The sequence below is a fragment of the Alnus glutinosa genome, chromosome 4 (genome assembly GCF_958979055.1).
Source record: "Alnus glutinosa chromosome 4, dhAlnGlut1.1, whole genome shotgun sequence".
NCBI lineage: Eukaryota > Viridiplantae > Streptophyta > Magnoliopsida > Fagales > Betulaceae > Alnus > Alnus glutinosa.
This window is the reverse complement of record NC_084889.1, coordinates 9,254,189-9,266,512: the sequence shown is the minus strand read 5'-3', so window position 1 is coordinate 9,266,512 and position 12,324 is coordinate 9,254,189. Positions and strand designations below refer to the sequence as shown.

Sequence of the window (12,324 nt, the reverse complement as noted above, 5' to 3'; positions counted from 1 at the left end):
TTGTCTATCCGCTTAATTAGGATTATGATATAGTTATATTCTTTCTCTATTTTGAATCCTAAATTACTTGGGAGAGGATAATTAATTCTTGCCGCTACACAAACTACACGTCAATAGGCTTATATATATGCACGCATTGTATGATTCAGAGGTAGTTCAAGGTTTCAAAAGAAGAGAAAGAGTTCAATTTATTTTTCTTGATACTAGTTAAGAAGAAACAATAAATAATGCTATAGTTTCGACCTAAAATTATTTTGATGAAATTATTTTTCAAAAAAAATAATTTTTTTAAAAATTGTCTTCAACGTTTGACTCATATGAAAAAATACTACCAGTTTAAAACAAAATCCTTCAACTATCGCTGGATTCCGGCAGAAAGTTTTTAGATTATTGCCAAATTGTCCGGAATCCAGAAAAGACGGCCAGATTCTGGCTGTATTGGTCTTCCGGCCAATTTGGCTAGAATTTGGTATGCCGGAATATGGGAAAGTCGTCGGATTCTTACAAAAATTTCCAGATTCCGGCCAGTTTTTTGCCGAATTCCAACGACATTGACCAAATTCCGGCATCAAATACTAAAATTCGAGGATCTTTAACAGTAGAGTCGGGTTACAAACAAACTCCAGTGCCCGGCGGTGGCGAATTTTCACAAATATACGTACAAGAATGAAGAATTTAAATCCAGAAAACGATTTACGGTTTTTAAAAATTAAATAGGCTTTTACAATCAAACTGAAAATGATTTCCGTTGACCATTATTTTCACTCCCACCAAACATTGAAAAATGTCAAAAATAAAAAAATAAAAAAATTTCTTAAAATATCAAACGGATCATAACATTTCTCTTTTTACAATAGCTGGCAGACAAGATATCACTAAATAGCCACCACATAAATATAACAAATTATAAGAGTAACTTTTATAAAAGTGTCTTTTATAAAGTAGCTTTTATAAGTTCAGCTGATTAGCAAGTCTAAAGTATCAGCAATCATTTTCGAGAAAGACTTTAACAAGTCCTTTTACCCCACTGGAGTTTGAAACTCTTTTCTCAGTTGAATAAAATTAATATTAAAAGAAGGTATCAAAATCAGCATTGTTTAGCAAGCAGGGGTTCGTTTGTCTCATGTCTTTCCACAACTTGTGTATTTTTTTTTCCCAAGTAAATAGGGAAAGGATTACCAGCAGGATTCAAAAAATCGAAAACAGGGTGAATTCCCAACAACAAATTCAAATTGAAAATACAACCAAATAATAAGAAATGGGCCAATGTGTTTTGAAAATTCTAACTTCACTGTTCACACATAAACTTTGTTGACGGGATATTTTTTAGTGATGTGGAATTTTTAATGACATGGCATGTGTATGATATTTACACGTCACAATTCTATTAGCTAGGGATTTATAAATCGTCGTGTATCACATGTGAAACCTTGATCCAAAGGCTAATGTCTTTTCCCCCTTTTTCTAACTATAGATTTTAAAAAAGTTTGTGCTGGGGACACCAAGAAACAAAACAAAACAAACCAAAAAGAAATAAAAAAAGAATTTCGTGTAGAGTTTTTCTCTCTAAGAAGTTTGAGTTATAGAATCTTGGATTGTTTTTGTTATGTTTCTTAGAATTTATTCTATGAGCATTGGATGCTATTTTATCTAATATTTATAATTCCATTCGAATTATAACTTCAACCTTATATTTAACTTATATCCTTAATTTTATTAGTATATATTCTATATATAACTATTCTATAACTCATGGTCTTTTACAACTTTTAATATAGGTGAGCAAGTGCGCGCTTAGGACCAAAAGTTTTAAGCATTTAACTCTCTTTAATATCTTCCACTCATATGCTGACACGTGTTAAAAGTTATAAAATAATTATGAAAGAGTTGTATGTCTAGCATCTTTCTTCTAAAAAAACACTTTAAAAATTGTCGAGAAAAATCTAATTCTAGTCCTTTGGCACTCTGACAGGTGATTAAGGAGATTACTTTTGAAAAATAATATAATGCAGAATATAAATAAATAGATAAATAATTACATAGTTTAATCTATGGCCTATGTTCACAGGTCCAAATGACTATATTTTTCACTTATTTATTTGAGTGATGTTTATAACATAATAGATTCCTATTTATACAAGAATTAGATAATAGAAATAGATTTCAATTACAACATGGTAATAGTCGTCAACTGTGACCAGGTGATAGACTTCAACGATGACTAGGTAATAGTCTTCAACGGTAGTTATGTCACAATCTTCAACTGTCATAGTCTTTCAACCTTCCTTACTCGACCCTTAACGGAACTCATTTGGCTTTGCTATTGGTTTTGGATTAGTTAGGCCTCCGATCAGTTAGAGGTTGACACCGGATTTGGAATAGAATTTGCTTATTTATTTATTCCTGTCTGCTTGGGTTCTCTAGCCTCTGTGCTTTAAAACAGGGCTTCTTGCTACTTCACTGAAAGCAGACTCGTGCAGAGAAGAAGAATAATATGTTTTTAGAGAGAACTACTGGTAGAATACTTAGTAAAATATGTTTATACACTCTAAGGGTTTGAGTGACCAATCCATATTGGACACGAACGGTATAACAGAACAAGGAAAGGAGCTAAGAAAGTATAGAAGCAATAGTAATTAAGTTAATAAGTTAGTTAATAAAAGGAGTAAGTCATTAAAAATTCTTGAACTCCTGATATATTCTAACAACTTTACCTCCCAAATATGAATAATAATTTATTCAATCTCATTTGTGAACAAAGTCGTTGTCTCATCAGCAAGACTGCCAAGAGAAATTGAAAGAATTTTTTTTTTTTTTTTTCTCTCTCTTCTCTTCTCATCTATAGGCACCAATGCGTGGGCGCTAAAACGTGAAAGGCATGATTTTATTCGTGATCTGTACGAGAAGGCCGCGCTGAAGCTTGTTGAAAAAAGAAAAAGAAAAATGTATAAAGAAAGAAAGAAGAGCCACAACACAACTGTTAGAACAGTTTTCCAAGAATCTGGATGATATTCGATCAGTTCACACCTGCAATGCAAAGAAAATGTAAGCACAAAAGACAATTTGAATTAATTTGATATATCTATAAAAGTTAATAATTATTGAGTAATCTTTTGGTTAATCGTTAGATCAAAATCTGATCTAATTTTGGGAGGATCCAAAAAAGACATTGGGTCCATTACTCTGCTAATAGTATTGATGGGAATAAGACTAGGTTTTCATTCCAACTCATTAGGATTAGATCATTTTAAATTAGGATTAGGCGATTTAAAATTAGGATTAGGATTAATTAAGAGTCTGTATCTATTTAGGTGTCATCTTATTGGATCTATTTAAAGATCAATTTGTGATTTGGGATGAAAATTGAGTAGCTCCTTTCGAATAATAGACCCCAATATCTTATTTCAGGTAGAAGAGACCACGAACACTCTACTCATGGTGGGAGAATGTCTCTCCTACCCGATATAGTTATTGTGATCTCTCCTTCCCAAAATAACACCAACAGAAACAAGAAACCATCAGATTTTTGCTCTTTCGATGAACAAAATCCTCATTCCATGAACAGTGGTGCAGAGATAGAGAAAATGCAAGCCATCACGATCTATTGAACAATTTGTTGAGGCTCTTAAGCAAACAAAAGTACTCTTCAACTGACACATTTCAATAGATATATACCCCAACTGCTACAAATAGCCTTACATTTCCCCCTTCCCCACAAGTCTTTTCCTAATACCATCAGAGATGTATACGATCCAGCAGCAGCTAAACAAGATAGCAAAAATATTAGTACAACAAAACAATTATTCAAAACAACACCAGCAGAAACAAGACTCCAATAGTTGCTCTTTCAACCAAAACAGAACACTCAACACATGAAGAATAGTGCAGAGAAAATATGCACGCCATCACCATCTATTGAGCATTTTGTTGAGGCTATAAAGCAAACAGAACTCTTTTTAGGACAATAAAAACGGAAATTGCATTAGGAAAAAAACACCATGAAGAGCGGATGTTATCATGCCACATTCATCTACCATCCCCCAAGGCTAATGTTACATGGTCCTTCATGCTATCATATCCAGCGATTGTACTGCTAGTTCCACTGTATTCGTTAGCGTCAGATGTCTCAATATGAAAGTGTTCAGCCTCTTCCAGTTTTGATTGAGCATTAACCCTCAAATGCATCTCTGTCTTTCTTATTCGTTCTAATTCAGTTGTCACTTCCTTCATACTAGGCCTCTCATCCCCTTTCACCCTTAAGCACCTCTCTGCAAGTTCAACGACTTCCTTGATCTGCTCTTTATTTCCTTCTTCAACTATAAAGTTCTCAAGAATTTCAAACAATCGATCATCTTTCAAGGAAGAAAGAAAATACATAGGTAGACATCTTTCATCTTCAGACCTATCGAATGAAAATACATCCTCTCCTGTCAGTAGCTCCACAAGGACCACTCCAAAGCTATAGATATCACTTTTTTCCGTCAACTGGTTCGTCTGTAAGTATTCAGGATCCAAGTATCCAAAAGTGCCTTGCACTACAGTAGCTAGTTCTTTTTTATCTCGAGGAACCAATTTTGAAATTCCAAAGTCGGAGACTTTTGCAGTGAAATTATCGTCAAGCAGTATGTTTGAGGGCTTGACATCTCTATGGATTATAGGTGGCGAAGCTGTAGAGTGCAGATATGATAGTGCATCGGCTGTTTCAACTGCTATTCTTAGACAGGTTTCCCAACGTTTGGTGGATGTGCTGCTTTCATGATGTATATAGTTGAAGAGTGTACCTTTTGGGACAAATTCATAGACTAGCAAAGGAACTTGCGTCTCTAAACAGCAGCCCAAGAGTTTGACAACATTCTTATGGTCAATTTGGGAGAGCAGAACAATCTCGTTAATAAATTGGTCAACTTGGTTTTGATCCACTGTCTTGGACTTCTTGATGGCAACAATTGTATTATCTTGTAAAATTCCTTTGTAAACTGTACCAAAACCTCCTCTACCAATGATCCTACTCTCTCTATAATTTTTGGTAGCCTTTTTCAGCTCTTCAAAAGTAAAGATTTTGGCCTTTTTAGTGGATCCGAGTTCACGGAGACGCCGTTGTAAGATCAACCCCCCATTTTGTTGAAAGAGCTTTGCTTTAAGCTTAATATATTTTCTTTTCTGGAGTACCAAGTACAGCCACGAGCTACCCCCAAGCATAGCAATTAAGCTTGTGCCAATTCCTGCACTTGAAAAAGCTGAAACGTTATTGATCATTTTGACATGAGAAATGCTAGACTTGGCACTGCCACGTCATGCCATTAAAAAAAAAATCACATTATTAGCTAAGCTGGACTGCATACTTGACTTTTTACCGGTGTTGTGTCGCGTTGCGTGTAGAGATGAACCAAAATTTACCAATTTTCACTTCTCCCTCCCATTTTCGAAAATGTTGCAGAGATGAACCAAAATTTTGAACAAGCATTTCTCTTATGATCCAAGAAAACGTCTAGAGAAATAATTTTTCACATCCCTTCGTTTTGGACGGTGATTCCATAGAGGTGAATGTCTCTCTTTAGGTGTTAGTTTTAAGACTTTTTTGGAGGGGTAAAGCCCAGTTTCAGTTTCTTATATATCGCTCTGTTTGGCTGCCCATAAAATTTCGTACTCCCCATTTCGTTTCTGGGTCTTTCTCCATTTTTTGGTCTCATGTATGGTAGTCTCAAAATTTATTGGTCTACACTCCTGTGTGGGTCTAGTAATGGCAACTTATCTCCTATAAGTCAAACAACTCGAAAGAGGATTTCCTCGTAAAAGTGGCCTATAAGCACCAAAACAAAAATGAAAAAATAATATTTAAAATGAGAGAGAGGTGGGGGGAGAAGAAGAAAAACATAAATTTTTTGGTCTTCTGTTTGGCTTTAAAGACCCGTACCGCCATACAAGAGACCAATAATTTTTCAGGCTACCGTCTAGGAGGCCAAGAAATCGAGAAAGACCAGAAACGAAAGGGGGAGTGCAAAATGTAGCCAAAACAGAGCGATATATGAAAAAAAAAAAAAATCCATAAACAGAGAGAAAGATGGACTGAAACTGGTTCATAAGAGAACACGACACAACACCAGTAAAAAATCACGTCACTGTCAAGTATGCAGTCCAGCTTAACAAATAGATGTGAATTTTTTATTTATTTATTTATTTATTTTTTTGAGTGGCATGCGCATGACATGCAGTGCCAAGTCAGGGGCTATAAAGATGGAAACAGGGAGTGATCTTTATATTCATTGTGTACAACAATGCCACAACAACAAGGTAGGCTTACACATGGACCTCACTCTATTGTGCCTTATTGTTGTGGCCTTGTTGTACATTGAGAGTGTTTTGATCATTTCCCTTAAAACAGATTTGAAATGAAGATGAGTCAGTTCTTATAAATTAAAGGATAATATTATCATTTTATTTCTTTTCACAATTTTGCTCCTTGTTTAAGAGCATTCGCAAGCAAATTGTGTAAAATTTAATCTAGAATAACTAACGAAAACTCACTTTTGCTAGTTTAGCTAATGAATTTTAAAAAGTATCATACATCTAATTATCTATTCTTAACTCTATATTCTTTTTTTTTTTATATTTTTTCTACTTTTTGTCATTGTACTTTTTTCACTTTTTTGTACGTAAAAAATAATAGATAGATAAGTGAATAGTGCAACTCCACATGTATAGTTCCACTATTTACAAATCTACCAAAACTCTATTTTAGATTTAGGATAGATAATCCAACGGAGGAATCTTTTTGTGAGTTTGTTATCTATTATAAATTTATATGGACTTTTACGTACTTCAATGTGAGTGCTCTAAGGGACCAGCTCTCCATTTCATTTGAAATGAAGAAGATCTGTTTTCTATAAAGTTGGGCGTGTTGGACGGTAAGTCTTACAGTTTTCTTTCGATTTTGTTAGTTTCAAATAAAATGATTAATATTTGCGTTAAAATTTAAAGTTTGTATGTTTAATTAATGGCATATATACACGATATTATCTAACGGTGTACAATTAATGGTGAATCTACTTACCAATGAAAATCTTAGTCACTGGTGGCAAATTCGCTGGTGGCAAATTCGCATACAAATTCGGTGGTGGCAAATCTGCAGAACAACCTTTACCATCTTTTCTCCCGTCCCCATGGTACCCCTTGGGACAAACACAATTATAACTGCCAATTGTGTTGACACAGATATTCGTGCAATTATTGAGAGTTTGATTTCGACATTCGTCAATATCTGTAGATCAAGTGAAGAATTAATTCAACCCCCATACTCCATAAATATAATCATAATGAAATACATATATACCTTAAAATGAAAGGGAAAATAAATTATTTATCTTTAATAGCATTTCATTTGTAGATGTATAAAATACGTACCTTGGCAACCCCCATTGGCCACATCGAGGTATGGGTTCCCTCGGTAACCTTGCTTACACTTGCAACGGTAACCTTGTCTGGTTTTATTCTGATTAAGGCAGTCACTATGACCCTTACATGCGTAATTATGTTCGTTATGAGCTTTTTCACATGTTTGATTGCCTACTGTCCAATCAAGCACCAATGGAAGCTTTTTGCTTGGTAGCTTTTGGAGATAAGCAACATTGAAGTTGAACTCGCTTTTCTCGACAACAAAAGCATAGCCGCAAGGATTGAAGTTCATCACTTTGGAGTGATTGTCAAAGCTATTTACGTTCATACGAATATTTTTTAGTCCATCTGGAAACCCTACCTCGCAACACCCAACGCCAGAACATGACCCGTTGTCCACATTGGTAAGGCTGGGGCATTGAGATGAGCAACCGATCAAGTACGCTTCACTGTTTTGGTACCCACGAAGGTATGCCTTTGTGTCACAACCAAGAACAATGAACTTGTTTTTGCTGTTGGAAATTGTGAACTGACCACCCACCCAGAGTGAGGAACCGCTGTTCACGGGATCCTTGGATTTAGGACTACTGGACGAACAGCGCGCTTGTTCGGAAACGTTTTTTGCAATACATACATTCGAATCATTGTAAAAATAACAGTCTTGGGCTACCCACTGCAAGACATGCAACTCGTGATTCTCAATGGATATGCTTGTTACAGGGACATTACCTGTCTTTGGTTGTACAGGGTCGTTAGTATCGTTACAAGTGATCTTAAAAGCTTGACCATGATCTAGAAAGCATCCCTCAGTCATGCCGAATGGGAATGGAATTTCTACATCTCCACACTTGTTGGGGCAATCACGCTTGACCGCCATAGTTGCTACTGCCACAGTTGCAAATATTATCACTATGATCTGCAAAACCTTCCCACTCGAGCCCATGGCCACCTACAACGTACTTTTTTGAGGAGAGCTAGCTAGTTTTCGTATATTTTGTGTTTAATGACATGTGCTTTGATTGTCCTAGTCCTAGATACAGTCTCCCCTTTTTAAAGTCGACATTCCCAAGACTTGCGGTCAAAGAATGAGGATAAGATTACTAATCTCTAATTATATATTATTCTGAAATAACATAATTTATAACAACGTGCGAATTCCCATCTGGTATTAAATCACAATATGATCACATAATTTTATTGATTAGACTATAAAATAAAAAAATTATGTAATCGCGCGCTAGCAAATAAGAGTTCACGACCAAATAGGCACCACATGTGGTCACATAACTAAAGTGAATTAACCTTTTTTTTTTAATTTTTTTTTTTATAAAGTAGCTTTTATAAAGTCAGGTGTTTAGCTGTCCAAGAGAAAGTGGTCATACGTGGTCACATAAAACTTTAACAGAAAAATAAGCAATAAAAGTGAGTAATTTTACATGTATATTAACTGTTCATAATTATTCATAAAAAAAAAAAATGATATGGCTTAATTTTAAAATTATCATTTGATCAATTACATGTTCAATTGTAATTTTAAATGCTACATCTTTTTTTATGAACACTTGATAAAATACTTAATGTACATATAAAACTACTCAATAAAAATAAATACGAAAAAGAAAATTTTAACAAGTCCTTTTTCCCATTCAGCATTTCAGCGGTTCATTTGTGTCTTCTCTTAATTTCCATAACTTGTGTTTTGAAAATTCTAATTTACTGTTCACACCATATTATGGTATGCTAGCTTGGCAAAGCCCTTTTTGGAAGAAAAAAAATTCCTAGTATTTTTTTTTTCAAAAATAAATCAAATTTTATTCAAATATTTTTAATTTTATTTCAGGAAGTCAAATATCGAAATTCATTTAATAAATTATAGTTGAATTAGTTTTTAAAAAAATCGAACACCCAAACATTCTATTCTACTAAGAGCACACATAAACTGTGGACATGATTTTTTGTTTTTTAATGACGTGGCATGTGACTTAAGATTGTAAATGCAGAGGATATTAATCGCAAATATTCGCTATTCGCATACCTTTTATATATAATATATTATATATAAAGGGATTTGTAATATTGTTAGATTTACATTTGAACAACCGCACTTTGTAATTTGTATGTTCGTATTTTTTTTTTATAAACTCATCATAGAGTGTTTGTATTTTCTTTGTTATTTTTAAGTTGGAATGTGGAATCAATATATGGATTTCATCTAAAACATCATGCAAGACTTTAAAAAAAAACACAAACAAGCCAAAAAAAGACTCAAACAATCCGGATACCTAAAATTGATAGCCGCATTATGTGGATATGGTGCCGGCCACTAACGTCCTACAACCTATTGCCACACGCGTGCACATTCGGTACTTCGCACGGTACTAGAGTATTCACATAAGTGCGTATATCCAAGCATTACTTTAAATGCTTAAAATATGTTGTACGTGCCTTATAAATGTCAACTACAGTACTTTTTCTTTTTCTTATATGGAACTATCTTCATTTAATATTTTTTAATACATTCATTTTAAAACATTCTCAATACTCAATATATATATATATATATATATATATATATATTAATTTTAAAAATGCTTAAACACTAATTATATATTATTCCTGACAACTTGATCGATTTTGACGCTGCAATAACAGAATTTCTAACAATGTGCGAATTCCGATCCGGTATTAAGGGTGCGTTTGGGATTGCGATTTTGTAGATAATAAGTGCGATTTTAAACCAAATCGCAAAACATAAATCGTTTGGGAACTGCGTTTTTAAAAATTGCAATTTAAAAACGCAGAAAATCTGCTTTTTCAAATCGCAGGTGAAATGATGTTTTTTTTAAAACGTAGAATTTTAAAGGCTAATTTGCGACTTTAAATGCTAAATTACAATTTTGCCAAACGCTTCACTGCGTTTTTAAAAATCACTTTTTTCAAATCGCACATTTTAAAATCATGATTTTAAATCACATTTTTTAAAATCGTAAACCCAAATGGACCCTAAATTACATCCAATATGATCATATAATTTCTTTAATCACTAGCAAACCAGAGATGACGACCAAATAGGCACCACATAAACTAGAACCAATTATAATAGGTAACTTTTATAAAAGTAGACTTTAACAGAGAAATTATATGATCATACTGTAATTATATATTACTCCACGTACAGATCGACAGCAATTGTGGGCCTATTTTGCGGCTTTCCTTAAAGTAATTAACTACTTTAGCGGCATTATTTCCGCTATAAAAACCTGCCACCACGCTGTAAAGTGCATCGCAAAAATGACAACTTTGAAAAACACAAAAGATAAGCTATTTTGTAGGTTCAATGATAAGCTTTTCATATTTTTGGTCTAAAGTAATGATACACGTCTATAATTCAATGAATTAACCTTTTTTTTTTTAAAAAAAAAAAAAAAGAAAAAATAAATAAATAAAAAAGAAAAAATAAAAAAACACATGGCCTTTTAGCTTAGCCAACTTCTTATTAGAATATGTTGATGGGAGTCATGATACCTGTTTATGTAAAAAAAAAATTAAAACTAAACTTAGCCTACTTTTCTTAGGTAGTATATATTATAACATTATTTGTAATCTTGAGTGTTGCATTTGTGATTCTTCATTGTCATTCTTAAAAGTTGCTGTTCAAGTTTCAACAATTTTACAATTTGAGATTTGTGATTTCTTCACACAATATTACTTTCTAGTTGAAGTCTTCAACAATTCAAATCAATTGATTCACTATTTTGTTTTAGAGCTTGAGAGGTATGTAATTAAACTTTTATATTGATTAAACTTTTATATTTAAATTGTTTTTTGAAATTAATTGTTTATATATATTACATATTTTAATTGTATGACATATAAATGAACACCGAGTGTGGCAAAATAAATTGTAAGTTACAATTATAAATGATAATTAAATTTTGTTGAATTATTTATTTATTGTGTTAGTTCCTGGCTCCGCCACTGCACGTGCATATCAATCCTCATTGGTTGACACGTGACAGTCTATTGAAATTTAGACAGAAAAATAGACGGAGATAACAAGTCTGTCTTTTCTCAAAAATCCAGGTACTATTTGTGAATCGAAATAAAACTGAAATATAAAAAATAAAAAAATAATAATAAAAAAAAAAAATTAAAACATAGGTGCCAAATATGTTTTCAACCCTTAAATTTACTAGTCTTATTAATAAAGTTATTTAGTAAATTGATGCAAAATACGTAATATTATTAAAAAATATTATTAACAAAATGCAAAATTCATGAAAAACACCACTGGCCTTTTCTATTTTGTAGGTTGAGTTTGTATTGGCCACGCTAGTGAGATCATTGCAGATATTTTGATGAAACGTACATGCAGCAAGAGAGAAGTTGCAATAAAGAAGTTTGTCTCAAGATTGTTGCCACTTGATAAAAGGTGACAGAGAATGTTGAAAGTGGAGAAAGAGAGAAGTTGCAATAAAGAAGTTTGTCTCAAGATTGTTGCCACTTGATAAAAGGTGACAGAGAATGTTGAAAGTGGAGAATGTTGAAAGTAGAGAATGTTGAAAGTGGAGAATGTTGAAATCCTTGTAGTTTGAGGATTAGAAACCATAATATATGCATGCCTTTTCGATCGGTAAAATTGTCTATCCGCTTAATTAGGATTATGATCGAGTTATATTCTTTCTCTATTTTTAATCCTAAATTACTTGGCAGAGGATAATTAATTCTTGCCGCTACACAAACTACATGTCAATAGGCTTTTATATATATATATATATATATATATATATAGATCTTAGAGGTAGTTTAAGGTTTCAAAAGAAGAGAAAGAGTTCAATTTATTTTTCTTGATACTAGCTAAGAAGAAACAATAAATAATGCTATAGTTTCGACTTAAAATAATTTTAACGAAATTATTTTTCAGAAAAAATA

General features: G+C 33.0%; 1 protein-coding gene across 1 annotated transcript; it reads right to left on the bottom strand.

Moving 5' to 3' along the window:
* Positions 1-3,578: 3,578 nt before the first annotated feature.
* On the bottom strand, positions 3,579-8,335 carry LOC133865505 (putative wall-associated receptor kinase-like 16). The gene is made up of 3 exons (XM_062301931.1): positions 7,402-8,335; positions 7,052-7,258; positions 3,579-5,222 (listed from the first exon to the last, which is right to left on the bottom strand). The coding sequence occupies exons 1-3, from the start codon at positions 8,333-8,335 to the stop codon at positions 4,027-4,029; spliced, it is 2,337 nt and encodes a 778-aa protein (XP_062157915.1). The 3' UTR covers positions 3,579-4,026.
* Positions 8,336-12,324: the final 3,989 nt, after the last annotated feature.

What these genes read in the sequence shown, in the direction of transcription:
- LOC133865505 (XM_062301931.1), bottom strand. Translation starts at nt 8,335, where the DNA reads ATGGGCTCGAGTGGGAAGGTTTTGCAGATCATAGTGATAATATTTGCA. An exon ending in GGCCAATGGGGGTTGCCAAG is followed by an intron (nt 7,259 to 7,401) that starts GTACGTATTTTA and finishes CTTGATCTACAG; the next exon opens with ATATTGACGAATGTCGAAAT. An exon ending in AGTGACTAAGATTTTCATTG is followed by an intron (nt 5,223 to 7,051) that starts GTAAGTAGATTC and finishes TTTCAAGTGCAG; the next exon opens with GAATTGGCACAAGCTTAATT.